The following is a 27,802-nucleotide window of genomic DNA, read 5'->3' as shown; positions in this document are numbered from 1 at the left end:
TCCCAGGGACCAGCAGTGGGGTGGGAACTGGAGCTGCATGGTCACAGGGTCTCAGAACACCTTCAGGCCTGAGGAGCTGTGGTCTTGGGCCCCATGTAGGGACAGGAATTAGGCTTCATAGATGGGTGGGACTGGACCTGGGCTGAATGTGAGGAGCCAGGGGTAAGACAGACCAGGGAACCTCAGTCTACCAGGTAAATATGGCACCCGGCGCCTCCTGCCAGTGGGAAGACACAGACCTAATCCCACTCTCTACCCAGTGTGGAAATGTTAAGTAGAGATGCTAATGTGAGAACACGGTCCATCTTGTAGGGAATTCATGTCAAAAACTGCCCCCTGGGAAGGTGTTCTCAACCTCACATAACTTGTGGAATTATTTTAGGCATTAACTCGTGCTAGCTAAGGACAAAAATCTATATGAAGAAGTCCAGTGCCACTCATTCACTTATCTATTTAGTCCTTCAACAGATTTTTAAAACCTTTTTATTGGTGCGTTAGAATTATGCACAATAGTGGGATCCGCTGTGGTATATTCCCAAGTGCCCACAGCATCAAGTGGTCAATATCACGCTTCACGCTCTGACCTTAACCTCCTTTTCCCTCTCCCCATTCCCTTTCTCTACTGATCTCTCTTCTGTTTTCATGAGGTCCCTTTATCTTTCTTTTTTCCCTCCCTACATTCTGCACATAAGAGAAAACATTCAACCCTTGACTTTCTGAGTCTGGCTGATCTTGCTTAGCTTGATGTTCTCCAGTTCCATCTATTTTCCTGAAAATGACCCATTTCCTTCTTTTTTTTTTTTTTTTTCTGGCCAAGTAAAGCTCCATTGTGTACATACACCATATTCTCTTTATCCATTCATCTGTGGACAGACACCTAGGCTGGTTCCATAATTTGGCCATTGTGAATTGTGCTGCTATAAATGTGGGGGTGCGTGTATCACTGTGGTACGCTGACTTTAAGTCTTCTGCATAAATACTAAAGAGTGGTACAGCTGGGTCATAAGGTGGTTCCATTCCTCTTCTTTCCTTCAACAGATTTTTCTGTACAACTACTGTATTCCAGGGCCCAGAGATACATTGAGATACAAAACAGATGCAAATGTTGCATTCTTTGATCTTGGGGATTGTTATGGATTAGGTGGGGTGTCCCCTAAAAGCTCATATGTGAAACAACGCAAGAAGATTTGGAGGAAATGACTGGATTATAGTTTCGCCCTAATCAGTTGATTGATCCCTGCTGGGATTAACTGGGTGGTGACTGGAGGCAGGTGGAGTGTGGCTAGGGGAGCTGGTTCGTTGAGGGCTTGGCTGTGGGCTATATATTTGTATCTGGTCAGTGGCGTCTCTGCTCTGCTGCTCTCTGATGGTCATGTGAGCTGCTTTTCCACCCTGATGCCCTGCCTCATCTGGAGCCCCGAGGAATGGAGCCGGCCTTCGATGGACTAAGACCTCTGAAACCATGAGTCCTGAAATAAACTTTTCTTCCCTAAAATTGTTTTGTCAGATCTCTTAGTCACAGCAGCGAAAAAGCTGATAAAAACAAGAATGGTAGACAATAAAGGAACAAATAGGGTCGACCCGGGACCAATGAGCACCATGAAGAGAAGAAAGGCAGGAAAGGGGGTTAGGAAATGGCAGAGGAGGATGTCCCAATTCAGAAGATCAAGATCTACAGCTGACTGTGGTGCAGCGCACCTGCGGTCCCAGCCACTCGGGAGGCTGAAGGAGGAGGATTGATTGAGCCCATAAATTTGAGAACAGTCTGTGCCACACAGCGAGACCATGTCTCTAAATAAATAAATAAATAAACTATGAAATAAAATATCGAGATCCTGGAGGTTTTACAGAGAAAGAGAGTGGTGAGAAGGGGCGGGGAGCGGCTGCTCAGGGGAACAGTATCTCAGGCAGAGGGAACAGCGGAGGTAGGTGCCCTGGGCAGGAGTCTGTTTTTCAGTTTTGAAACACAGCAGGAGGCTGATGTGGTCCAATGTTAATAAGCCATGGGGAGGGTCATGGGAGTCCAGCCAGAGAGGAGAGCCAGGTTGAAAAGGGTTTTCAAAATTTTACTTTTTAGGGTTTTCTACATTATTTTAAGTCACTAGATTTAAATAGAGGGATCACAGGATCTGACTTGCATTTTAACAGGAGTCTAGGAGGCAGGTGGAGTGTGGCTATTTTTGACCTGAATAATTGGGTGGAGGGAGTTGCCATTAACTTCTCAGATGAGAAGACCAGAGTTAGATAAGCATTTGGGGGTAAGATAAAGAATCCAGCCTTGAACAGACCGTCTGAAAACATGGAGTAGACTGTTGAATAAGTTCAGAATTAATAGAGGACATGTATGCTGGTCATGGAAATCTGGAGGTGACACAGATTGAACCCACGTGACTGGATGAGATCACTAAGGACAGGAGAGAATGCAGAGAAGAGTAGTCATCCAAAGACTAAGAACTGGTGGCATCATAATGTTATATGACAAACCAGTCCACACCTCCTCCAGTGAAGTGGAATTCAGTCTGAAGAACATGAAAGAATGGATCAATTTGAAAAGTAAATCCGCTGACAATGTCTCCACGCTTAAAAGGAAGACTAGGATCCCTAAAACCAGGAGAGATCATGAAACAATGAGGTGGATGAACAGAGAACTCGGTAGAAATCCTACTCGTGGAAAAAGGTGACTAATGAAATAAAAACCTCGTGGATGATCTGGAGCAGGACTCGCAGGTGAAGCGTGTGCATGAACTGGAAGACAGAATGGAAGAAATCAGCAAGTCTCCCCAGGTGTTTCTATTAAGAAATCTTTTGGAGCAAACACCACTTTCTAGGCTAGGGATCACTGTCCCAAGCAGTCAAGTTTTTGAATCAGGGAACAAAACTCTCTCTCTCTCTCTCTCTCTCTCTTTTTTTGGTACCAAGGATTGATTGAACCCAGCAGCACTCAACCACTGAGCCACATCCCAACCTGTTTTTTTTTTTTTTAAACAAATTTTTTATTATAAGACAAAGTCTTGCTAAGTTGTCAGGCCTTGCTAAATTGTTGAGGATGACTTTGAACTTGCATTCCTCCTGCCTCAGCCTCCCAAACCGCTGGGATTGCAGGCATGCAACACCGTGCCTGGCTGGAAGGAAACACTCAACAGAAGGAAAAGGGAACTTATTTCTAGAACTAGGTAAAGGTTTAGTGGCAGGATGAAGGCCAGGGTTACAAGAAGAGCTACCATCTCTTGGCAGCTCAGTGTGTGCCTGTCCCTATTCAAAGCACTTTACACGGGTCAGAAGCAGTGGGGCCTTAGAGGTGGGGCGGGGTGAAAATAGCTTCTTTACGTACCTACTGGCATTGTCCAGATTTAGACTTCCTTCTCCTTAGTTTTTCTTTTCTTCTTTTTCCCCTCCTCTCTTCCTCCTCCTCTTCACTTTATTATCATCATCATTATTTTGCAGTGCCCGGATGGAACCCAGGACTTCACACACGGTAGGCAACCACTCTACCCCTGAGCCACACCCTCTGCCCTTCCCTCTCCTTTCCATTCCTTGTCCCAGTCTCTTCTCCCTGAGGTCACTATACCTTCTCCAGGGTATTTTTGGAAGCTGCTCACTATCGATTCCCTAGTTCAGTAGCTATCTCTTTTTTTAAATCAAGCCACTGTTTTGAGCCAGGCTGATATGTTGTAAGAGCGGGGGGGGGGGGGGGGTGTGTGGAGATATTGATTGGCCATAGAGCAAAGCGTCTGATTGGAGACGAGATGCAGAATCAGCTCGATTCAGCACAGCATGAGGAGGGTCGGAGGGGTTATCACACCTACCGTAGGAGCCTGGCATCCTGTGGCCCCAGGGTCTTGGAAAACAAGTAGAATTAAGTAAATAACACGGGGACTGGTGGAGAGGAGCTGGCAGGATCACCAGCACAGAGACGTGGAAGTTTGATGCACATGTGAAACTGACTTGTAGCTAAAAGTGTGAGCCGAGGAGTGGCTCTGATACCACTGGGGACACAGTCTGAATTCCTTAGCTGCCTTTCATGATCTGGCTGCCGCCTCATCTCTCCCCACCCACCTCCCTATTTCCTATTCTCCCACCAGATTGAATGACCTGCAGTAGCCATCGCAGTGCCTGGCTCATCCCGGGCATTCAACACATGTTTGGTGAGTGACTAAAGGGATGGCAGAGGAGAAGTAAGGTGAGGCAGGCTGGGGCTGAGCCATCGAGGTATGGAGGACCAGGGTGGTGCATCCACCGGGCATTCAGTTTGTGGTCCTTACAATATTCAGGTTTTTGCTGGAATGGGATTTACATCCTCCCCTCTAGTTCTCTCAGTCTTGTCTCTTCAACTAGATCATGACTTTTGGAGGGCAGACTATGTCCGACATCTCATCTGGTGTTGGACATCAGTAAGTGCTAAGCTAAATCTGTTTGTAGGAAGACCTGGGATTGCCCATTTTCATCTTCACAGAATGGGTTCTCGGGGATGTGATCTAGGGATGCCTGTCCCACCAACCACAAACGCTGAGTTTAGAAGTGAGTCTCCTCGCTGCTGACTTGGCCGCTGCTTCAGGGGAAGGCAGCTGGTACAGATGTCAGGGTGGTGTCACTGGAGACCAGGACAGGGGAGGATCCCCTCAAACTAGCTGCACCAGAGTTATTTCATCATCTCCCCAGCCAGTGGTGCAAGACTTTGGCCAGTGAAGGGTTGAATGGGCCCTGAGATGTCCTGAGCACCTGGGCACTTTCCTCTAGTAGCCAGACTTGAGGCACAGAGCCTGAGGCAGAGGATGGACCCCCCCCCCGAAAGTTTCATTGCAGAGATGCAAGCTATTTTACTTTCTGAGATTGGCATCCTAAAAAACTGTGATCTGTGGGCGGAAGTCCATTACAATGTCAGTGGCAGGAAGCAGAGGGACCATAAATCACATTGCTTGTCCAGTCACATTGTATTAAACCAGCATTTACTGTTTCTTCGATCTGCATTTAGTGCCATGAGACAGACATGTGACACAAGGACACATGTGAGAGAGACAATCCGCACACCTGAGAGCAAAGAGGGGACAGTGAAGGAGGAAGCACTAAGCTGGGGGTGGTGACTCATGCTTAAGAGTCCCAGCTACTCAGGAGATTGGAGTGGGAGGGTCCCTTGAGCCTAGAAGTTCAAGGCCACTCGGACAACATGGCAAGACCCCATCTTAAAGAGAGCAAAAGCACTTACAGAAGTAACTCATGCTTGGAAGCAGCACCGTAGAGCAGAGAAGAGCTCTCATTTGGTGGTGGGCAGATCTGAGCCTGGTTAGGGTCTGAAGTTCACTGCAGAGGAACTGTGCAATTACGGGTGGGTTACATGACCTCTGAGCCTTGGTTTTCCCATCTTTAAAATAGAGGTGATATCATCTCCCTATTTTGTAGTTGTGAGGACTAAATGAGGTAATGGATAAATGACAGGGTGGCAGGAGCACTGGCTTGAGCATTATATAGATTGTCTGGGCTCAGACCTCCACTCCATGGTTTCCCTGTGGCCATGGGCAGGCTAAAATCAGCACGAGAGCAGGACCTCACTGTTGGGTTGACGTGAGACTTAAATGAGCTTCGTCCCATGTAAGCTCTTAGAATAATCCTGGGACACAGTAAGAACTCCATGAATCTTCCATGTTGAAGACTGCAGAGTCTCTTGCCTGGCTTAATAAACAGAAGGTGTTATAATGATCAGAAAGGTGATCAGTGTTTGCTAGAGTTGTCAGGAAAAGCTCCGGACAAAGAGGCCCAGAGAGGGTAGAAATCAGAGAGGACTAGGAAGCCACATTTGCTGGGGTTTAGACAAAGCACTAGCTTTGGAAATCAGGACATTGAGCTGGCCTGACCACATGATGTGCTGAGAGGAGCTGGAAGCCTGGAATTCTTTCAAGAACCCAGTTTCTTACGACACGGTGCCATTGACGATAGCCACCTCCTTCCTGGTCTTACGGGGAGCTGCTTCATATTTTTTATTATTTATTTTACAATTCTCCCAGGGATTCCTAGTGAAGAATAGTGGTCCTCATATTCTCAGATTATTTTCTTTCAATGAGAAATTCAGCTCAGAGCCCAGTGACTCACTCAAAATCTTGTGGCTTGTAAAAGGCAGGATCAAGTTTGGAACCTGGGTTTGTTGAGCCCATTCTGGGATTCTCTGAATCGGGAAGAGCCCCACCACAAAGGCGTTGCCATGAGGTGGCTCCTATCATGTGGCTAAAGTTCTGGGGAGTCTGCTCTGGAAGCTTCCAGAAGGGACACTGATGGCTGTTCCTCATGGTGGAAAGTGGGACTCCACCTTCTACTCCCAGCAAGTCGGGACCAGCATCTTTAGTCTGGAGCAGGTCAGATCTTTGACCTAGTTGGTGGATAAGCCCACAGAGTTCTGGATCAGCAGCCACAGGGCAGGGGAGCTGGGAGGCAGGGATGGAAGACCTGTCTGGCCTGTTGGTGCCTGTCCCTACTCTGCCACATCACTGGGCTTTCATGTCACTGGCTGCAAAGGGCAGCTTCCCACCACACTGGATTGGAAGCAGCACCTGAAATGAGGCAGGGGACAATGTGGGAATAATTCCATCATTTCATAGTCAAGCCAAGCTCTTTCCCCTTCCTTTCAGATACACAGACTCACACTCTTCCCCACGCCATACTCCTGTAAAACCCACTTGAAGTTGCCGCCATTCTGTGCCAGCTGATGGTTCTCATTTTCCAAAGCTCCTCAGCAGGAAAAAAGCTGCTGACTTATTGACACAGGAGAGATGAAAACCCATGTGCACACAAAAACCTACATGTGAATGCTCATTGCCGCTTTATTAATAATTTCCCAAGCTGGAAACATTCTGGCATCCTCCAGCATGTGAGTAAATGATGGAATACTATCTGGCAATAAAAAGTAATGAGCTACCGATTCCCACTGCAGGGCGAGTTCCCAGTGCCTAAGGTTAATGCATGAAGCTAGACTCCAAAAGACATGGACTGTGTGATTTCACTGACACGGCCCTATGGAAAAGGAGCAACCGGGGGACAGAGAGCAGACCAGTGGCTGCCACCAGTTAAGGGTCAGAGAGTTTTGATTAGAGGGGTAGCAGAGGGTCTTCTTGGGGTGGTGGGAGTATGACACCCTGTTGTGGTGGCTGCCTGACACTGCCCGTCAAGGTTTATAGACCAGAGTACATTTCATTATATGCAAATTAAATAACAAAAGACAAGAAGCAACTGTTGAGGGTTTTGGGAAAAAAAACTAAACCCCACTGGTGAGATGGAGGAGGGAACTATATTTCGACATGTTAATTGATGAGGAGGCTAGTGATCCAAGGATGTTACTGTTTTTTCAGTAACAAGAGCTCACTGTTCTCAAAGTCTTATATGATAAGACTGTTCAGCTGCATGCAAGACAGAGGTCACAGGTGTGCCTGACTGCTCAGCGGCTTCCGACAAATCACAGCCTGTGTCAGAACCAGACACTCCCTGCTCAGTGAGCCACTGTCTGAGGTGAGCTGCTGACACTCTGGGGTCTTCAGAAGACTCTTCAGGGGAATCCTGCCCAAAGGGAATCTCCACTGCATGCTGGCACGACTGTCCCAGGGCTCTCCAAGAAGTCCCTGGGGTGAACTTAGGACCAGTGCTCAGCGAGGGGGCCAGACTCTGGCAAGGTCAGTTGTACACCCACTTCGCTCACCCACTGACTGCGGACTGTGGCTGGTTGAGTGTTTCAAGCTAATCAGGTTATCCACCAGAGAGCTGGTGGTGTGAAAGAAAGATCAGGTCATCCCAGGACCTGGGGAGCTTAGAGGCAAGTACCGGCAGGCTCCACAGTGTCCATATGAGCCTGGTTCTAAAGAAGAATCACATTACAGGTCTATTTTGCTCATAAACAACTTTTATTTTTGTTCTCAATATGTGCCCTTGAAGATTCCAAACTGTTGGAGTTTCTGATTCTCCGGGGACCAAAGCCAAAGGCATTGTGTGGAGACACTGGCCCTGGATCCTGCTCTCTCCCGAGGAGCTCATGGGAGGCCTAGTGGAGAGGGAGCGCCAGGTGCACCTTGTTCCAAGATGGGTAACACAGTGAACAAAGAATTAGTAAAACATAGACTCAGTCTGTAGAGGGCTTCAAATATACATATTCTATATATATAAACCTGTTATATAGGATTTCAACGTATTGGTTTCCTTGCGATTTGTAATTAAAGTACAAATGATAAAGATGTTGTACACTGCGGATTCCCCCTCCTCAGCCCCCCCTCCCTCCCCAACATAAATAACATTACAAAGGTCAGGTGATACTAAGAGTTTCGGTTGTTGTAAATATTTTGTCTTAAAAATCGTTTCCCCTTCCTCCCCTGCAAACTACCTCTGAGAGTTTGTAACCTAGCAGCAATGGAATGGACAAGACTGGGGACTGCGGGGTGGTGGAGGGAGCGCGGGACATTGCTTCTCACTGGCCGGCACCAGCTGGGCTTGCGTCTCCACTGACAACCGAGGCTACGACAGGAAGCAGAGGATGTGCAGTGTGGTTTGGCTCCTCCAGAGGAGGCTGGCTGGGCCTCTCAGGAAAGCCCTACAGGCCTCGCGGTTTTGGAGACAGTGCGTAGCTCCAGAAATGTCTTGGCTCAGTATTTACACGATATCGTTAAGCTGTGTTTTTTCCTAAGAAATTTGTGTTTCTGAAGATGCCTCTTCGAGGGTGGCTGGGGGAAAGAACTGAAAACCAAAACCAAACCAATTCCCACATACGTGAAAGTCCTGCTTTAAGTCTTACTCAGTAATTTGCACACACATCATTAAAAGTAGATACCGACAGTGATTGGGTTCTTTTCTGACTCTTTTTCTGAGAGCATGAGTGAAGGGAGGAGAGAAGGAGCGTGCTAGGGAGAACGGCGGCCCTTTTTCAGCATTAAGTGACACTGAATGGTCTGGATCCGGTTCTTGGCTGGGACAAACTCGGGCTGCAGCTTCAGCGTCGACTCATACCACACCAGTGCTTTCTCAAACTCTTCCTGCGGGGTAAAGGGACAAATGTGAGGGGAATGGCAGCCCTAGACCAACAGGCTCAGAAAGCATCTCCACATTAGTGACAATTCTAAAGTACTGCTCAGTGATCCACAGCTCAGCAGAGAGCACAGACCAGGAAGGAGGGAGTAGCTGGATCTCAATGTGCAGCATCACAAAGCTGAGCTGAGCCAGAGAAGCCCAGGGAAAGGTGTCAGTCACCCCCCCACAAAGGCTGGAGCCCTCCAAGGGAACAATTCAGGCAGCAGCAAGAACTAGTGTCACTGAGTACCCAAAACGTGCCAGGCACTGGGCTGGGTGCTTTATGAAACCCTCGTATTTAATCCTCACAGAAACCTCCCCACACATGCCCAGCTAATGCTCATTACACCTCCACCTGGGTTTTCTATGGAGCTGCAAAGATGGAAGTCAAGTCAGGTGTCTCGATTAGACTTGTAAAGACTTTATTTTCCCTAACATTTACAAATTTGAACGGGATTTGGAAATGATCACTGCCATATTGAAGGCATTAAATCTTTTACTTAGATTAACACTCTCAAAGAAAAGCTCAACCCAATTGGTTAAGTGGCTCTTTCTAACCCAACAGACAGAATTCTTCATTCATAGTAGCAAATTTCACATTTACTGGTGACAGAAATAGATTCTTCAATTTTAAGAAGCAGAGAGGGAAATCTGCACATCCAGCAATACCAACCTGGCCAAATTATACTTCCTGCCTCTGAAGTCAGGATGACACATAAAGCTTATAGCTCAGGGCTGCTCATTCTATTAACTGTTATTGAGAGGATCCTGGGAATAGCCCCATGTGTGACACCATGCTTTAGATGAAAGTGGATGGCATGATTCTTGTGTTAAATTTGGTTATGACAGCTTTTGGGGACCCTTGGGGTTTTAAGTTCCCAAACTGTCCTTGACTCTGACCATAATGAGGGAATATGGCGTTGCCATTTTCTCTGTAAATGGTGTCTGTCACACTAGTGGAATTTCATCCTTCATTAAATATTTGATGAGTACCTACTATGTGCCAAACACTGTGAAGTGCTGGGAACAGGGGGAGGAAGAGTTTTGTCTCTAAAGAGCTCACAGTCTAGAGGGAGAGATGGACACCTAAACAAAAATTATAACACAAGGGAAAAATAATGGCAAGAGAGGTGTGTGTGGGCATCCTGAGTGCAGTAACAGGGACCTACCCCCTCCTGGAAGCAAGAGGGCTCAAGGGTGTGTCTACGTGGAGTGTTAGGTGAGGTTTCTGGAAAATTGTAGGTAAATCTGATTCTACTATTCATGGTGAGAAACTTCAGAGCAGTAAATACTTAGATGAATCTGTGTACTACTAAAAAAAAAAAAAAACAAACCAAGCAAAACACCCCAAATTCTCTAACCTCTTATTTGTAAAATTTATCCTTGATGGAGCTGGTGGTTTTAGATATTAAACTTAGAGGAAACCGAAGGACAATGACACATTCAAAGAAGCTTTAAAATCAAAGATGTGCCCCTGCACCGCAGCACAGTGGTCTGCGCAGCCCACACCCATCTTACCATCGCCACGTAGACGTTGCCCAGTGTGAAATGGTTCACAGCAAAGTGTGGTGCGATCTCTACTGCCATGGTGGCCACTATGACGGCATCGTTCCAGAGCTTGGCGTTGTGCAAGATGTTGGCCAGGCTAATCAGGGGCACATCCTGGGAGCAGGGAGGGGAGTGGAGAGGGGGGTTATTGAGCTTCCATAGAGGTGCACCTGGTACACTCCAGTGCTGGTGTGCCGTTGGCTCCTGCTCTGTGATAGGAGAGCAAGCCAGGAAGAGACTGCACCAAAGCTTAGATCAATTATATCTTTCATTGATAAAGTCTTGCCTCCAAAACCAACGTGTCAGTTGAAGTAGACAATCTGCTGTGTGATGGAGTTGTTATTCTTATGCAACCCTTGTCTGGGGGCAGACTGGTAATAAAAAGTGCACAGACACACACTTTGAGTTCAAGCTGTAATAGAGCCCAAGCATTTTGGGCAGGGACCACAAGCTTCAGCCCACAGGCCAAATTCAGCCTGCTGCCTGCTTCTGTGAAGTTTTTACTGCAGTGGTCTTTCCCATTCCTTTATGAATTTCTGGGTTGTCTTCATACTACCACGGCAGAATCAACTAGCTGCAACCGAGGCAACTAGTGGAGCATACATGTTTCCATCTGGCTCTTTACAGAAAGTTTGCTGATCCCGATGCAGACTTGGCCCTTCCCCGCTGCCTAAGGCACAGGCCAGAATGATGGACTGAACAAGCAGCAACATCGTCATCATCCCAACTTTTTCCCCTTTTAAGTGTGTTACCTGAGCTGTTGGCTGTACCACACAGGGCCAGGTTCCACAGGAGACACAGAGAATCAGAAAACAAGAACCACTCTGTGTCCTACTGGACATCCACAGAGTGCATATCCTCAGATGAGGTCCTAGAAGTTCAATAACTTGCCTAAGGCCACAAAACCAGTAACAAGTGAAGCTGATTAGACAGCAGTTCCCCACCATGAAGCCTGTGCCCTTTCCGGCATCCCAAATGCTGCCTGCACAAACAAGGGAGACAGGAGCCATGTCTTTTGGATGAGAACTGGAGTAATGCAGGACTCAGCACACACGGATACAGATGTGCTGCAAAAATACTGCATATTTTCAGCCATTAAAATGTTAACACCTTTTGGAGAAGACTGATGTTACAGGGTTAGCTGGCAGGTGTGGGGGAGTGTGCTAAACAGGAAGTTAAGGGCTGAGGGTGTAGATCAGTGGAAGAACACTTGCCTAGCACGTGCAAGGCCCTGGATTTGATTCCTAGCACCACACAATAAAAGAGGATAGTCAGTCAAGGAATGAAAACTGACCAATGTATGTACAGGAATGGGAATTTGCTTCTGTCCAATGCCTAGAAGCGAACTCAAAAGAGCTTAAGAGGCCTCCAACTCCCTGAGGATAAGATAAACCCAGAGAGACTTCCAGGGTGGCAGCCTACTTAGGCCAATGTATTTGCTGCACAATGGGTCGGCCCCAGTGCAGTTGAAAAGGTACTGAGTAATGTAATACCTCACAGTGATGCTCAAGACCTTCTCTCAAGTTCCAACTTGCTGAGGCGGGGGGCACGCTAGTGGGGACCGTTCACAGGCTTGTTACAGGCCAGGCTACGGGGTCTCCCGCCCCATCCCACCTGTGTCCCGTGTCCTGACTGGGCAAGCAGGAGGAAGACTGGCTCAGAATAAACCATAGGGCCACAGACAGGACCACAGGATGGAGGGTCCTGCCGCTGAGTCCCACTCACCTTCATTTGATGAGGAGCGTAGTGGAGGGCCTGGCGTAGGCAGTCAATGGCCTTCTTTCCTTGGCCTTTCACTCTCCAGTAGAGGGCTGCCATGCTGGAAAGGACCCAGGATGTCTGATTCTACAAAGAAAGGACAGCTAAGATGGCGCCTCTCCAGCAACATACTGATTATTATCAGGATAAGGAACAGGAACATGAGTTGCCACCATTCACCTGAGTACTTAGTAAGTGCCCACACCGTGCTAGGCACTTAGGTTTGTCCTCGTGTGAATCCCTGGAGCAGTCCTAAGAGCCCCTACTACCGTTACACAGACTTTCTGTGAAGGAGAAAACTTATTTAGAAGCAAAGTGTCTTGCTCAGGGCCTCACACAGCAGATTAGCAGAACCATATTTCATGTTCTAGTTTACTTAAATGTAACCTTGTGGACTGGTAGCTCATGTGTTTCAAAAGCCAGGTTATACACACTTATTTTTTTTTTTTTTGAGATTACGTGAATGGAAGTATTTTTCTGATTTCTTTTCAGCAGACTTGTTGTTGGTATATAGGATAGGTATTGATTTTTGTATGTTGAATTTGTAACCTGTTATTTTGCCAAATTTCTTTATTAGCTCTAGCAGTTTTTGGTGGAGATCTTTTTCCATTAGTATGGGAAGCTTCCTCATTCTTTGTTAATTGCTGTATAGTATTTCCTTGTGAGAATACACTGTTGTTTATTTATTTGAATCCTTTTAAGGATTATTCCACTTTTTCTCAGTTTTTCACTATTACAGCAATGCTGCATAAGTAACCTTGCATAGGCAGAATCTTACATTTGTGCACTTGAAGGATACGTTTCCAGATGTGGACGTGCCATGTCAAGAATACATACTTTTCACTTTGATAGATGTCTGCCCTCCACAGGATTGGAGCAGTTTAATTGGAATGTCCCCATTTCTTATAGACTGATCTTATAAACCTTGGACCTTTGTCACTATGATAGGTGAAAAAATGTGATTTAAATCTGTATTTTCCTACTTATGAGTATAAGTGACCATCTTTTTGTATTTCTTCTCTGTGAATTATCTGTATTTATATTTTGCTAATTTTTCTTAGGCCTTTATTATGTATATTGGAAAAAGCACTTTATATATTAAGGAGATCACACCATTCCCTATAATAGGATTTGCATGATACAGATTTCGATTTCTATAGAGTTCAGTTTATTAAGTTACCTCTGGTGACTTGTGGATTTTCAGCTGTAATTGGAAGGCCCTCTTCATTTCAAGGTTTTCAAGAAATTTTATCATGTTTTTTTCCCCCAGAACTTGTATAATTTCATTTTTCACATTTAATTCTTTGATCCATTTGAAATTTAACAGTGTAGTGCAAAAGACAGATCTCCAACTTAATACATATTCCAGATGACTACTAAGTTCTCCCAATAGTTAATGCATCTCTTCCTTTAATGAGATGCTATCTTTACCTATGCAAAATCTCAGCACTTAATTTAAGTCTGGATTTAGGTCTAAACTGGGATTTTTCTATCTATTTCACCTATCAGTGGGTTCTGATACTACAGAAGAGGCAGTCAGAAAACACCCTGATTCCTATCTTCTTTCTGATTTCTGGTAATTTTATAACTCTACATTGTCAGGGCATATAGTATTTATATTATGATCTGTCACTGTATGCCACACTTCTGTTTTAGTACTGGTGCTACAGTTAAAAGTATTCAATGATCAGTGACATTACTTTTGTGTGGTTTCCCCAATCATTTCCTGGTTAGCTGAAGTTCATCTTCTAGTAGTTTCCTCAAGAAGAGTCCATGGAAACAATATTCTTGGAGATAACTGTTAGGGGCTGAAATGTGTTACCCCAAGACTCATATTTTAAAATCCCAACCATCAGAACCTTAGAATATAACTGCAGTTGAAGGTCTTTAGTGAGAGTAAGTTGAAATGAGGCTATTAGGGCAGGGCCTAATCCAATATGACTGGATTTATATGAAGGATTTATAAGAAGAGGTGCACCAGGTTCCTGTGTGACAAGCCAGATAATATGTGGAGAGGCAGATGGGGGTGGGGTGGGGTGGGGCCATATGTGAGCCCTGCAGAGGCCTCAGTGGAAACCAAGCTTCTCAACACCTTGATCTTGGACTCACAGCCTCCAGACATGAGAAAACAAATTTGTTGTTTAAGCCACCCACTCTATGCTATTCTGATATGGTTGTCCCAGTGAACTAATACACTCATTTATGTTCAAAACTTTCTGTCTGCAGTCTTGGTAGTATGGCTATTTTAACACTAAAACAGAGTTTGGGTATAAAACCATAGCACACTCCTTCCTCAAACAGTTTGTTGGTATTTTTTTTTCACTGGCTCATAGTGTAGAAGACATTACAGAGAAATCTGAAGCTAACCTCCTCCTTCTTAGTGACCTGAACCTTTTGACTGGATTCCCAAAATAATTTTATTTTTAAAAAAATGCAATTATCTTTCTTTAATGCCAATATCTGACATACAAAAAATATTTATATAAGTATATAGAGCTATAATTGTGTAACATGTATAAATATGTAATTACATAAACATAATTATACAAATATACCTCATTACATGAAACATATTTTTATGCTTTATGACATCAAATAATGAATATCCCAGAATCACCCTACTGAAGAATGAACTTGCATTTATGTGTATTTTTATGCTCCCAGGGGCACACACTATTCTAAATCTTGTCTTTTGTCAGTATGATGGTGCATGCCTATGATCCCAGTGATTTGGGAGGCTGAGGCAGGAGGATTGCCAAGTTCATGGCCAGCCTGGGCAATTTAATGATACCTTTGGCAATTTAAGTGAAACCTTTCTCAAAATAAAAAATAAAAAGGACTGGGAATGTGGTTCAGTGCCTCTAGGTCCCATCTCCAGTAACAACAACAGACATGAAAGTTGTCTTTATTATTCTATTGCTTCTTTTAAACACAGTTCTATCACTCACACACGTATATTTGCTTCAACAAAATTACTTAGTTTGCCTCTTCTTGAGCTTTCTAAAGATGGCGTGCTGTATGCTGTCTTCTGGGGCTTGGGGTGGTTGTTACTCATCACTATATTTCTAAGACTCATCCATGCTGTTCTTTGTAGTTTTAGTTCATTTACTGCTGCACAAATAAATGTCCACTAAGCGAATTTACTACAATGCATTTCTCTATTTTCTGCAGATGGAGGTTTGAGTCGTTTCTTGTTGCAAATAAATGTGCAGTTTCTCTAGTTTACAGCAGATACTTAAAAGAATCGCTGGGCGACAGGATACGCAAATGTTTAAAAAAAAAAAAACAAGAAAATGACAAATTGCTTCCCAGAGGTGGTGTGCTAATTTATAATCCCACCTGCACTGTTTAAAAGTGCCTCTTGAAAAGGAGAACAATGGAGAAGAGGAAGGGGATGGGGAGTGGAGGGATGGGAAAGAGCAGGAACAGGGGAATGAAACCGACCAAACTGTCATGTGCCTGTATGAATACACCACAATGAATTCCACTGTAATGTATAACTATAATGGCCCGATTTTAAAGAATTTTAAAAGTTCAATTTTAAAAATGAAAACAAAGTATTAAAAAAAAGTGCCTCGGATCCATATATTCTTTCCAACTTTTGATATTATTAGTGGGAGTAAAATGGCATCTAACCACCTTATTGTGCATCTCCTAATTCTTAGTGAGATTGGGTATTTATTGATTCCTATGTTTATTTGTTATGCATCACTTCTGTGAGATATATTTCTTTTCTTTTTGTTTTCGTGGAGTGGGGATTGAACCCAGGGCCTTGCTAGGCAAGCGCTCCACCACTGCGCTACATCTCCAGTCTCAATACATTTTCTGTTTTATTATTTATCCTTCTCATCAATTTATATGTTCTATATAAATTTATATGTTCTTTGTGTAGGTGAAGCACTTCTAATTTTCTTACATTAAACCTTAATGTAATTAAATTCAGTGTTTCCCATTATAATTGTCTCTATGTCTACTTTAAGAAACCTTTCTCTATTCCACCCTGAAAACATAATTTCCCAAGTTTTAGTCTAACTTTTAGTTTTGATTTTGTAATTTGGTCATTAATTCACATGGAACTGAATATTTCTATAAAATGTAAGGACTGAAAGTGATTAAGCAATTGCCAGTTCTTTTCAAGAGTATCATGTCAATTCCTTACTCCTCACCCTTCCATATAAGTTCAAATTTTGATTATAATAGCATTGACTCTGTAAACCAAATTGACAAGTTTATGGAGTTGTCTCCCTATCCATGAACATTATATATCTGTGTTCATTTCTTTTAAAATGCCTTTCAAAAAATTTTATCACTTTCTGCACATAAGTCTTGCTAATTTTGGAACAATGTAAATACATTTAAAATTATCTTAATATTTTTATTGCTATATAAAAATACGACATTTTTATTTGTTGACTGTAAGCAGCCACTTTGATAAAAATATTATTCCTAAAAATCTGTAGATTCCTTTGGGTTTACTATGCAGATAATGACATCCTCTATGAATTAACATTTTTCTCTTCCTAACCCTTATGCCATTAGTTTCTTTTTCTTACTTTAGTTGCTATGACTTTCATTATAAACCTGAAAAGAAGTGTTGGTGGTATGCATTCTTTCCCTGATTTAAAAATGATTTTTATTATTTTTTCCCATTAGGAATCATCTTGAAGTTTTGTTCATTCTTTTAAAAAGATCAAGGAAGTTACTGTTTACTCTTAATCTGCATTAGTTTTATGCCATGAATGGATGAATTTTCTCAAAAGCCATCTACTGAACTGCTTTCATAATTTTTCTCCTTCAATTTGGTGAATAAAATATTAGATTTTCCTAAAGGTAGACTGTTTTCAGTATTTCTTAGATAAGCTTAATTTGGTCAAGGTGAATCTTTTTTTTTTTTTTTAAGAAATATGTTGCTGAATTCAATCTTTTAATATTTTACTTATGATTTTGAAATATTCATCAATGAGATAAATTCTTTAATTTAAAAATTCTACATAATATATAGATGTAAATACACATGATTTTCATTTTCAGAGTGTTGTTTTATTTTCAAGGTTATCTTTGTTTCAAGGAAGTAATGGGAGAAGTTATTCCTTTTTCTATTGTTTGGAAATCCCTTTAGATTGAAAGAAAGTGGTTTCCAAAAGTTTGGTGGAGTTCACATGTACAATCAATAGATGTCATTTGTGTGTATGTGAAAAATTAAAATTTCCCCTCTATCTGTCCTTCCTCCCTTTGCCAGTAAAAAAAAAAAAATTAGTAACCTGCCATGATATTTTTTCTACTTTGGGTTTTTCCCTTCTTTATAAATATTCTGGAGTTTATTCCTACAAGTTTACAAAGGAGTCCTTTTTGGGGGACAGTTGTAGAAGCCTCCATTATATAGGCATTCCACAGGGAACTTTTTATCCAGTCAGTCCCCTACTGCTAGATACTGGGGTTGCTTCTAGTCTGCTACAACAAGCCAGGCTACAATAAACAGTCTCATTCATGGGCACTTTGCTTTATTTATTGCCAATGTATTTTTAGAAAATAACACATTTCCTTAAAAAAGGGCTGAAAGGGTAAGTTAGTGAATAATTATGCAAGATATAGTTAATTTGCTCTCTATAGAGACCATTCCATTTTGCATTTCCACCAGCAATGTGCGACAGCACCTGTTTCCTGGTAGCATCACCAGAAGTATCTTACCAAACTGGATTTTTGCAAATGCAATTAACGAGAAATATCTCTGTGTAGTTTTGATTTGATTTTAACCCCCTAACTTTTAGAAACAGAAGTATAGATCACTGCCTTAAACCCTCTCTTCCCTTTTTTCCTTTTTAAACTAATAAATCCACTTAGGCTATAAACTCCCCTTAAGCATTGCTTTAGCTGCACCAAGTTTTGATATGCTATACTTTTACAATTCATTTAAAAATATTTTCTAATCATCTTTTTTTTCCTTGATCTGCAGTTTATTTAAAGGTGTGCTGCTTAATGTTACCAAAATAACTGGGGATTTTATTTTATATCTATCCTTTTAGCTTAATTCTAGTATGGACAGAAAACATGTTCTAAATGATTTTAATGTTTTAAATGAGGCTTAATTTATAATTCAGCTTATGAAAAATATAGTAAAATGAGCATTTTTAAAAAATGTGCATTTTAAAAAACGAGTTGTTTGTCACCTTTGAAAGCAAAATTATGTAAATACTGGTTAGGTCATTTATTAGTAAGATGTTTCCTATGTGTACTGATTTTTTTTTTGTTTTATTTCCATCAGTTTTTTAGTGATATGTTAAGTCTTTTATGACTGTGGGTTTCTTTATTTCTTCTTTTGAATCTGTCAATGTTTAATGCTTGTTTTATATAATTTGGAAGAATGCTCTCAGTTTCATACAGATTTGCAATTTTCTATACTCCTGGTGGACTGATTTCTTTATCACTTGAAAACATTTACATTTATTGGTAGAAATGTTTCCTTAAATTCCACATTGTTTGATCTGATATGACTATATCACCTTTCTTAGGTGTCTGCATGCTATATCTTTTTTGTTGTTGTTGTTATTTCATTCTAATCATTTAATCTTAAGTTAACATGTTACTTTTGGGCTGTGGCTGTAGCTCAGTGGTAGAGCTTGCCTAGCATGTGTGAGGTACTGGGTTTTTGATTCTTAGCACTACATAAAATACATAAAGATCTACCAACAACTAAAAATAATATTAAAAAAGATGTTACTTTTAAAAAAGCACAAAACTGGGTTCAATTTTTAAAGCCAGTCTGACAATGTTAGTACTCTAATTGCAGTATTTCATCCTTCTGTATTTATTGTGATTATTGACATACTGATTTTGTCATTTTACTATTTGCCTTCTGTTTAACCACCTGTTTTACACATTTTATCCTTTTTGGCATAACCTAATTTTTTTTATTATTTCATTTTCCTGAATCATAATTCTTTTATTGTTCTTAGTGATTAATCTAAAAATTATAACATGCATCTTCAATTCATTCAGAATTAAAATGTATTATTACTTTATATCACTTTCCTGATAATACTAAAATCTAACACTTTATCCATGAAAACTCATTAGAAAGTGATCTCATGTTAACTTCTGAGCTGTTTCCCAGGAAACTGAAATCTCATGGAAGTAGAACTTCACCTGTGTCACCAGGCAGCACTGAAACTACAAGTAGGTGGGAGAAGCGTGAATTAACTGGTAGGAAGCAACAGTTTCAGGCTTTCCCAAGTGTGACGCTTCCTGCTCTGATGGAACCCCTGGATTCCAGGCCTATGAAACGCCAAGCCCCGTGCTCCCATACTCAGCCTGCCCTGGAGTTGTCACATGGGGGAAGGGGCAGAGAGAGCTCCCAGGGACTGCTGCCACCTAGCTGCAGGACTCTGGGGACACATGTTTTTGTCCCCAGTGAAGGCAAGGCCATGAGAAGCCTATTGAGTAGTTTGAGAAGGAACGACCTATCTAGCCAGTTCCAAAACCACTGGGCGTGGGCACTACAGAGTGGTGGCAGCAGACTTTCATATCCTTTTAAATGCCTAAGGCACCATGACATAAAAGGCATGGATGGAGAGATGGGACTGAAGCCTCACTGGGGGCCCAATTTCCCAGAATTTGGTGGTAAAAGCCACTGTGTGGCAGGGGATAAAACTTCCTCTTATGGGAAGAGATAAAAGCTGGATACAAACTTATGCCAAAAAAAAAAAAAATGCCCACTGCTCTCCATTGTCCATGAAATCAATCTAACCAGAAACCCAGCTGCAACAGTGAGGCTGCCTAGAAGGAATGACACTGCCTTGGGGCAGCTGGTGCATCTGGGCCAAACTCTGCAGGGACTCCCATGTTTGTGCCTGGGTCTGTGACTGGATGAAGAAGGTGGAACTGCGATTGGCTCCGATCAAACTGGACTGGCTACTCATCCAGTCAGCATCTAGTAGCATCTATGAGCCAGCACCTGGGGAGGCGGGGGACCAAAGTGGAAGAATGACTGTGCATCTGCTCACAAGGTCAACCAGAACTATGTGGCAGCCTGGCAAACAAACTGACCACAATGCCAGTTTGGTGAAGAACTCGGGCCACTGCAGGAAGAGACCTTTGCAGAATCTTCTGAGCACTGTGTGTGGACAGCAACAAGGGATGAGACTTAAGGTTCTGATAATGTGTGTAGACTTAAGTCTAAAATAGATCTGACTAATGCCATCTGCTGACTGTGAAAATTATGGCAATGCAAACTCAAAAACTCCCTAAGGAGTTAATTATTGATGAACATCTGAATAAATAATACAGAATAACGACTACTGCAAAAGTCGAAGCCAAGACAATGCAGAGATCCTTGCTATTTTGTGGACGGCAAACAGGAAAGTAGTACTTGTGTTGTTCTTGCCATTTCCTAAGGCAGGGGTTTCAAAGCATGGTCCTCAGACGAGCAGCATCATCCAGTATCACCTGGGAACTCTTCAGAAATGTAAATCCTGATCTTGACCCTAGACCTACTGAATATGGAAGTGGGATCCTAAGGGCCCAACAATCACTTTTAATAAGATTGTGATTTTCACACATCCTAAAGTCTGAGTACTGTATTTAAGTTATTAACAGGGCCATAGAGGTTACTCGGTAAGTCTACAATGGAAACCAATGTTGGATTTAACCTTCTAGCTCTACTCCCTTGAAAACCTGCAAAGGGAGAATGTGAGCGATTATAAGCAACTTAGCTTATGATAAAGATGACCCTGGTTGGTGAGCTGTATCTAGACAGCACAACTGTAAATACACTTCAGATACCTGGTGGAAAGCCACAGCTTTGTGCTTCCAAGTGTTATGGTTCTTGTAGACAGCCATGCCTGGGAAATGATTTTTATATGCATCTTCTGACAACCTAAGCCATGGCAGCACAATAAATCATTTAATTTGTTGCTTTGTATATGAGCTGCCATTTGACAGGAAAGGGAGACAGGCAACTAACGGCCCCTGGCCTAGCGTGTGAACTACTGTGAAGGCTCCCTCTGGAGGTCCACACTCACCACACTTCCCATCCCATAACCTGAGTGTCAAGTGAGGCCAGTGAAGGACATGAACGTGAAATGTCTAAAGGGACCTTGGATTACCCAAACTGATCAAGGCAACTCCCTTCTGCTGTTTGTAGTACTTCTGTCATAAATTTTAACTTTGGAAGGTCTTACTGTCTTAATTTTATAGCACCATACTTATTTATATTTACTCTTTCAGTTGTTCTTTGCTATTTCAGAATTTCTGAGTTTCCATCTGGGTTAGTTTACTACTGCCCCCCAAAATCCCTTTCGTGTTTTTTTTTTTTTTGTGCAAGTCTGCTGGTAATGGATCTATTTTTGGTGTACTAAAATCTTTATTTTAAAAACTGGAATATCCAACAATCCAGAAAGTTCTTTCATGCTTTCCGGTCAACACCTTCCTCCACAAAGTGATTGCTGACCTGACTTCTATCCCCACAGGTGAGTTTTGCCTATTCTAGAACTCCATACAGTTGAAACTGCACATTGGCCAACTTCTTTTGTTAGCATATTGCTGAGGTTTGTGAATGTTGGTTCTTTCTTGCTAAAGAGCATCCAATGTATGATCCAGTGTCTCTCCATCTTCCACTCATGGGCATCTGTTTCCAATTTCAGTAGCTATTGGGAATAGCTGCTGTGCACATTTTCTAACAAGTATTTTTTGACATGTTTTCATATATCTTTGATAAATATTCAGGAATAAAATTACTGGGTTATACATGCTTAGCTTTTTAATAAACTGCCAACTTGTTTACAAAATGATGATCCCATTTTACACTCCTGCTAGCAATACAGGAGGGCTCCTGTTGCTAGCTACCCACCCTCTCCAACATTTGCTATTATCAATCTTTCATTTTAACCCTTCTAGAAAAGTATGTAAATGATATCTCATTGGGTTTTAGTTTGCATGTGTAGTTCTTTATGTTCTGGATTCAGGTCCTGTGTCAGATACATGAGCTGCGAATATTTTATGTCCGTGGTTTGTCTATTTTCTTAAGTATCTGTTGAAGTTTTAATTTTGATGAAGCCAAATTTATCAATTTTCTCTTATGTAATTCATGCTTTTTATGTCCTAAGATTTTTTTACCTACATACACTGGGGACTTGAATATATCCTCTTATATTTTGTTCTGGTAGTTTTATTGTTTTAGCTTTACTTTCCTGTTGTCCATGACTCATCTCCAGTTGGCGATTGTGGATGTGAGTTGCACTCTTCCCCTTGTATCTGAATATCCAGCTGCTCCAGAAACATCTTGTTGAAGAGATTTTTAGTTTCCACATTCAAATACTTTGGTGCTCCTGCAATCACCTGACCATACATGTATGGCCTCCTATTCTGTTCATTGTTTTATCTGTCTATCTTTTGGCCAATATCACACATAATGAATATTGTATTTACTTCACATTGCAGGGTATTTTCAGGTGCAGCATTCTAAGTTGGCAGTGTTTTTATTCAGCAATTGAGATGTGTCATTCCTTTGCATTCTGGTCCTACTGTCCTGTTGAGAAGCTGGATGTCAGTTATAGTTGTTCACTTGAAAAAACATATATTTTTTCTCTATCTTGAGATTTTATTCTATCTTTTGTTTATAGAAGTTGGCTATGATATTATAGTGGGGCTTCTTCACAGACTTTCTTGAGTCTGTAGAGTAACATCTTTCATCTTTTTTTTGGGGGGGGGGGTACCAGGAATTGAACTCAGGGGCACTCGACCACTGAGCCACATCTCCAGCCCTATTTTGTATTTATTCAGAAACAGTGTCTCACTGAGTTGCTTAGTGCCTTGCTTTTGCTGAGGCTGGCTTTGAACTTGCGATCTTCCTGTCTCAGCCTCCCAAGCTGCTGGGATTACAGGTATGTGCCACTGTGCCTGGCTTTTTTTTTTGGAAATTCTTAATCATTACCTCTTCAGCCATTGTTTCTGCCCCATTCTCTCTCCTCTTCCAGGTATTCCACATGTGGACTTTTCTTTCTGGATGTATATCACATGTCCTTCATGCCCTTATCTGAAGCCCCCTTAAATTCCTTTTATGTCTTACTGTTTCAGTTTGGGTATTTTCTAATAACCTGCCTCAATCTATCATTCATTTCTTCTGCTGCAACAAATTATATATTCTACTAATTTGATTTTTAAAATTGTAGTAAATACTGCATTGTTATTTTAAAGTCCTTGCCTTAGCTCCAATGCCTGGGTCATCTGTGGGTATATTTCTATTGTTTTTCCTTTCCTCTTGGTTTTCAGTCCCAACTCTTGGATGTCCAGTACAATTTTATTAAAGGTGTCTAAAAACTGCAGAGGTTCCAGATGACGTTATCTTATTAAGGAGAGCATTCACCCTTTCTTCACTATGGCAAGGAAAGTGTTATAAATGTAACCCAATCGCTGACTGCTGAGTTGGCTGACACTCCAATGTGGAAAGGCTCATCTTCCTGTTTTGTTTCTTCAAAAAAAGGTCTGGAGAGACCTTCCAAATGAAATCCTGGGATAGTTATCAGATGCCCCTGTTTTCAGTGGTGCGCCCTGCCTCTGCGTTATGGTGGGATTGCCAAAACTGTTTTTTCAGAGCTTTCTGCTTGGCTCCCTGGCCCCCTGTGTCTTGTAGTTTCAGACGAGACTGGGCACATTCAGGATGGTATGGCCATAGATTGCTCTGTAGTTTCAGGATATGCCAGTGGACTGTCAAGACTACTACTCTGTTCTCTGCCCAGCTTCTTATAAAGATTTTGGCTCTTCTAGTGTCCAATTTTATTCCTCTACCCCTGCAACAATTTCAAATTTTGTTGATTACTATGTCTGAATCCTCACCCTCCTGTATTACAACAGATTATGCTAAAAAAGAAAATGTAGGTTTTAGGAGAAGATGGCGGCGAAGGGAGTGCAGCGACAAATCCTCTGAAACGGAAATGAGGACAACTACTCCATTCACAATATCCCCCCAAAAAATAAAATACCTGGGAATCAACCTAACAAAAGAGGTGAAAGACCTATACAATGAAAACTACAGAACCCTAAAAAGAGACATAGAAGAAGACCTCAGAAGATGGAAAAATATACCCTGCTCATGGATAGGCAGAACTAACATCATCAAAATGGCGATATTACCAAGAGTTCTCTATAAGTTCAATGCTATCCCAATCAAAATCCCAACAGCATTTCTTGTAGAAATAGATAAAACAATCAGGAAATTCATATGGAATAATAAAAGACCCAGAATAGCAAAAACAATGCTAAGCAGGAAGTGTGAATCAGGCGGTATAGCGATACCAGACTTCAAACTATACTACAGAGCAATAGTAACAAAAACAGCATGGTACTGGTACCAAAACAGGCGAGTGGACCAATGGTACAGAATAGAAGACACAGTAACCAATCCGCAAAACTACAACTATCTTATATTTGATAAAGGGGCTAAAAGCATGCAATGGAGGAAGGATAGCATCTTCAACAAATGGTGCTGGGAAAACTGGAAATCCATTTGTATCAAAATGAAACTGAATCCCTTTCTCTCGCCATGCACAAAAGTTAACTCAAAATGGATCAAGGAGCTCGATATTAAATCAGAGACACGGCGTCTGATAGAAGAAAAAGTCGGCTATGATCTACATACTGTGGGGTCAGGCTCCAAATTCCTCAATAGGACACCCTTAGCGCAAGAGTTAACAACCAGAATCAACAAATGGGACTTACTCAAACTAAAAAGTTTTCTCTCAACAAAAGAAACAATAAGAGAGATAAACAGGGAGCCTACATCCTGGGAACAAATCTTTACCCCACACACTTCAGATAGAGCCCTAATATCCAGAGTATACAAAGAACTCAAAAAATTAGATAATAAGATAACAAATAACCCAATCAACAAATGGGCCAAGGACCTGAACAGACACTTCTCAGAGGAGGACATACAATCAATCAACAAGTACATGAAAAAATGCTCAACATCGCTAGCAGTCAGAGAAATGCAAATCAAAACCACCCTAAGATACCATCTCACTCCAGTAAGATTGGCAGCCATTAAGAAGTCCAACAACAACAAGTGCTGGCGAGGATGCGGGGAAATGGGTACACTTGTTCATTGTTGGTGGGACTGCAAAATGGTGCAGCCAATTTGGAAAGCAGTATGGAGATTTCTTGGAAAGCTGGGAATGGAACCACCATTTGACCCAGCTATTCCCCTTCTCGGTCTATTCCCTAAAGACCTAACAAGAGCATGCTACAGGGACACTGCTATATCGATGTTCATAGCAGCACAATTCACGATAGCAAGATTGTGGAACCAACCTAGAAGCCCTTCAATAGATGAATGGATTAAAAAAATGTGGCATTTATACACAATGGAGTATTACTCTGCAATAAGAAATGACAAAATCATAGAATTTGGAGGGAAATGGATGGCATTAGAGCAGATTATGCTAAGTGAAGCTAGCCAATCCTTAAAAAACAAATGTCAAATGTCTTCTTTGATATAAGGGGAGTAACCAAGGACAGGGTAGAGACGAAGAGCTGGAGAAGAAGATTAACATTAAACAGGGATGATAGGTGGGAGGGAAAGTGAGAGGTAAGGGAAATTGCATGGAATTGGAAGGTGAGCCTCAGGGTTATACACAACTACATATAAGAGGAAAGGAGGAGTAGGAGAAAAATTATATAAGTGGAAGAAACGATTTATAGTAGAGGGGATGGAGAGAGAGAAGGGGAGGGGAGGGGAGGGGAGGGGAGGGGAGGGGAGGGGGGACAGTGGAGAATGGGATAGACAGCAGAATACATCAGTCACCAGAAAGGCAATTTGTAAATCAATGGAAATGTAACTGATGTGACACAGCAATCTGTATACGGGGTAAAAATGGGAGTTCATAACCCATTTGAATCAATCTGTGAAATATGGTATATTAAGAACTATGTAATGTTTTGAACAACCAACAATAAAATAATTAAAAAAAAACAACAAAAAAACAAAAAAAAAGAAAATGTATTTTCTGTTCTTTTTTCTTCTTTAAGAAGAAAAAATTTGAATATTTCTTGTCATTCTCTCTGATCTTTTATGCCATGTCTAGCCCATTCTGCAGTGTCTAGCCCATTTTTCTAAAGGATTGTTGTTTTTCCTTTTTCTTTTTAGATGCTCCTTAGAAATTAGGTTTTAAAACACTTTATTTCTAATATACTACACTATTGTGCTCAGATTTTCATTTACCTTTTTAGTTTCTTTAGTGTTTATTTAAATGAAAGTTCAAAATCTTTATATAATTTATTTTATTAACCTTCTTTATAATGTTTGAATTCTGAGCCAATTAGAAAAATTTTATTACATTAAGGTTATAGAGAATTCCCATGTATTATTTTTGTACTTATATGAGATCATGTTTATATTAATTTAAATCTGAATCATTTGAAATTTATCTTGGTATATATGGAATAATGTGCTTTAGCTTTACCTTCCTCCTTATCCAGATTTAAAACACGTACTTGGGGAATGAAGGGAAGGGAGGGGGATGGGAATGGGAAAGACAGTAGAATGAATCAGACATTGCTTTCCTGTGTTCATATATGAATACACCCCCAGTGTAACTCCACATCATGTACAACCACAAGAATGGGAAGTTACACTCCATGTATGTATAACACATTCTACTATCATGTGTAACAAAAGAGAACAAATAAAAAACAAAAAGAAAACCTTGCTCAGTCCAACACAAATTAAACCAAAAAAACAACAAAACATACATTATTCCTCACTGTTGAGATGCTGTCTTTATAGTATACTAAATGGCCACATGCAGTCAGCTTCCTGTCCTTTCCCACTGACCTGTGTTTTCATGTACACTATCAAATTGTTTTAATTTAAGATTTCATGTATGTTTTAATAGAAGATTAAATCCTCCTTTTCTCCAACTGTTCTTTTTCACAATTTACCTGGAGATTCTTGCTTGTCCATTCTTCCAGATGGACTTAGAATTGTTTTTTTTTGGGGGGAGCAGAGAAGACAAGGCATTTTTATTGTTATTACAGTAAAATGACAAATTAACTTAGGGAGAAATAAACATTCTCCTGATGCTGAGACTTTACATTTAAGAGTATGTTACATCTTTCAGATATGTTTTATATTTTTCCTCACTTAGGTTTTAGAAATTTTAAATGTTAAAATGGAGATTGAACAAATTATGTGCATGTGTATCATGACAATAATGAATCCCACTATTATGTATAATTATAATGTATGAATAAAAAATTTAAAAATTCTCTTTTCTTTTGGGTTTTTGCTATGTATCTGAAGGCTATTTATCATTTTATGGTAGTTTTACTCATTCTAGCTTAATCTATTTTGGTCAGAGACACATGCTAAACAATAATAATTACTGAAGTCCTCTTTAGGCTCAATCATATGTTAAGTGTGTACATATGGTAAATATTCTTTCTTGAAAACTTGAAAAAACTAAAATATGCA

General features: G+C 41.4%; 1 protein-coding gene across 2 annotated transcripts in view; it reads right to left on the bottom strand.

Moving 5' to 3' along the window:
• Nucleotides 1-7,867: 7,867 nt before the first annotated feature.
• The window catches only part of TTC17 (tetratricopeptide repeat domain 17), a 110,044-nt gene continuing 90,109 nt past the window's right edge, over nt 7,868-27,802 (bottom strand). For both annotated transcript variants that reach the window (XM_081264974.1, XM_081264975.1), the window contains 3 exons: nt 12,307-12,426; nt 10,552-10,695; nt 7,868-8,999 (listed from right to left, as the gene is read on the bottom strand). In XM_081264974.1, coding sequence (XP_081121100.1) covers nt 8,868-8,999; nt 10,552-10,695; nt 12,307-12,426 — 396 coding nt within the window. In that variant the 3' untranslated portion in view covers nt 7,868-8,867. The remainder of the gene's footprint in view (nt 9,000-10,551; nt 10,696-12,306; nt 12,427-27,802) is intronic.

Source organism: Spermophilus citellus (assembly GCF_964194105.1).
Source record: "Spermophilus citellus genome assembly, chromosome: 2".
Classification (NCBI taxonomy): Eukaryota; Metazoa; Chordata; class Mammalia; order Rodentia; family Sciuridae; genus Spermophilus; species Spermophilus citellus.
This window is presented reverse-complemented; position numbering and strand designations above follow the sequence as displayed.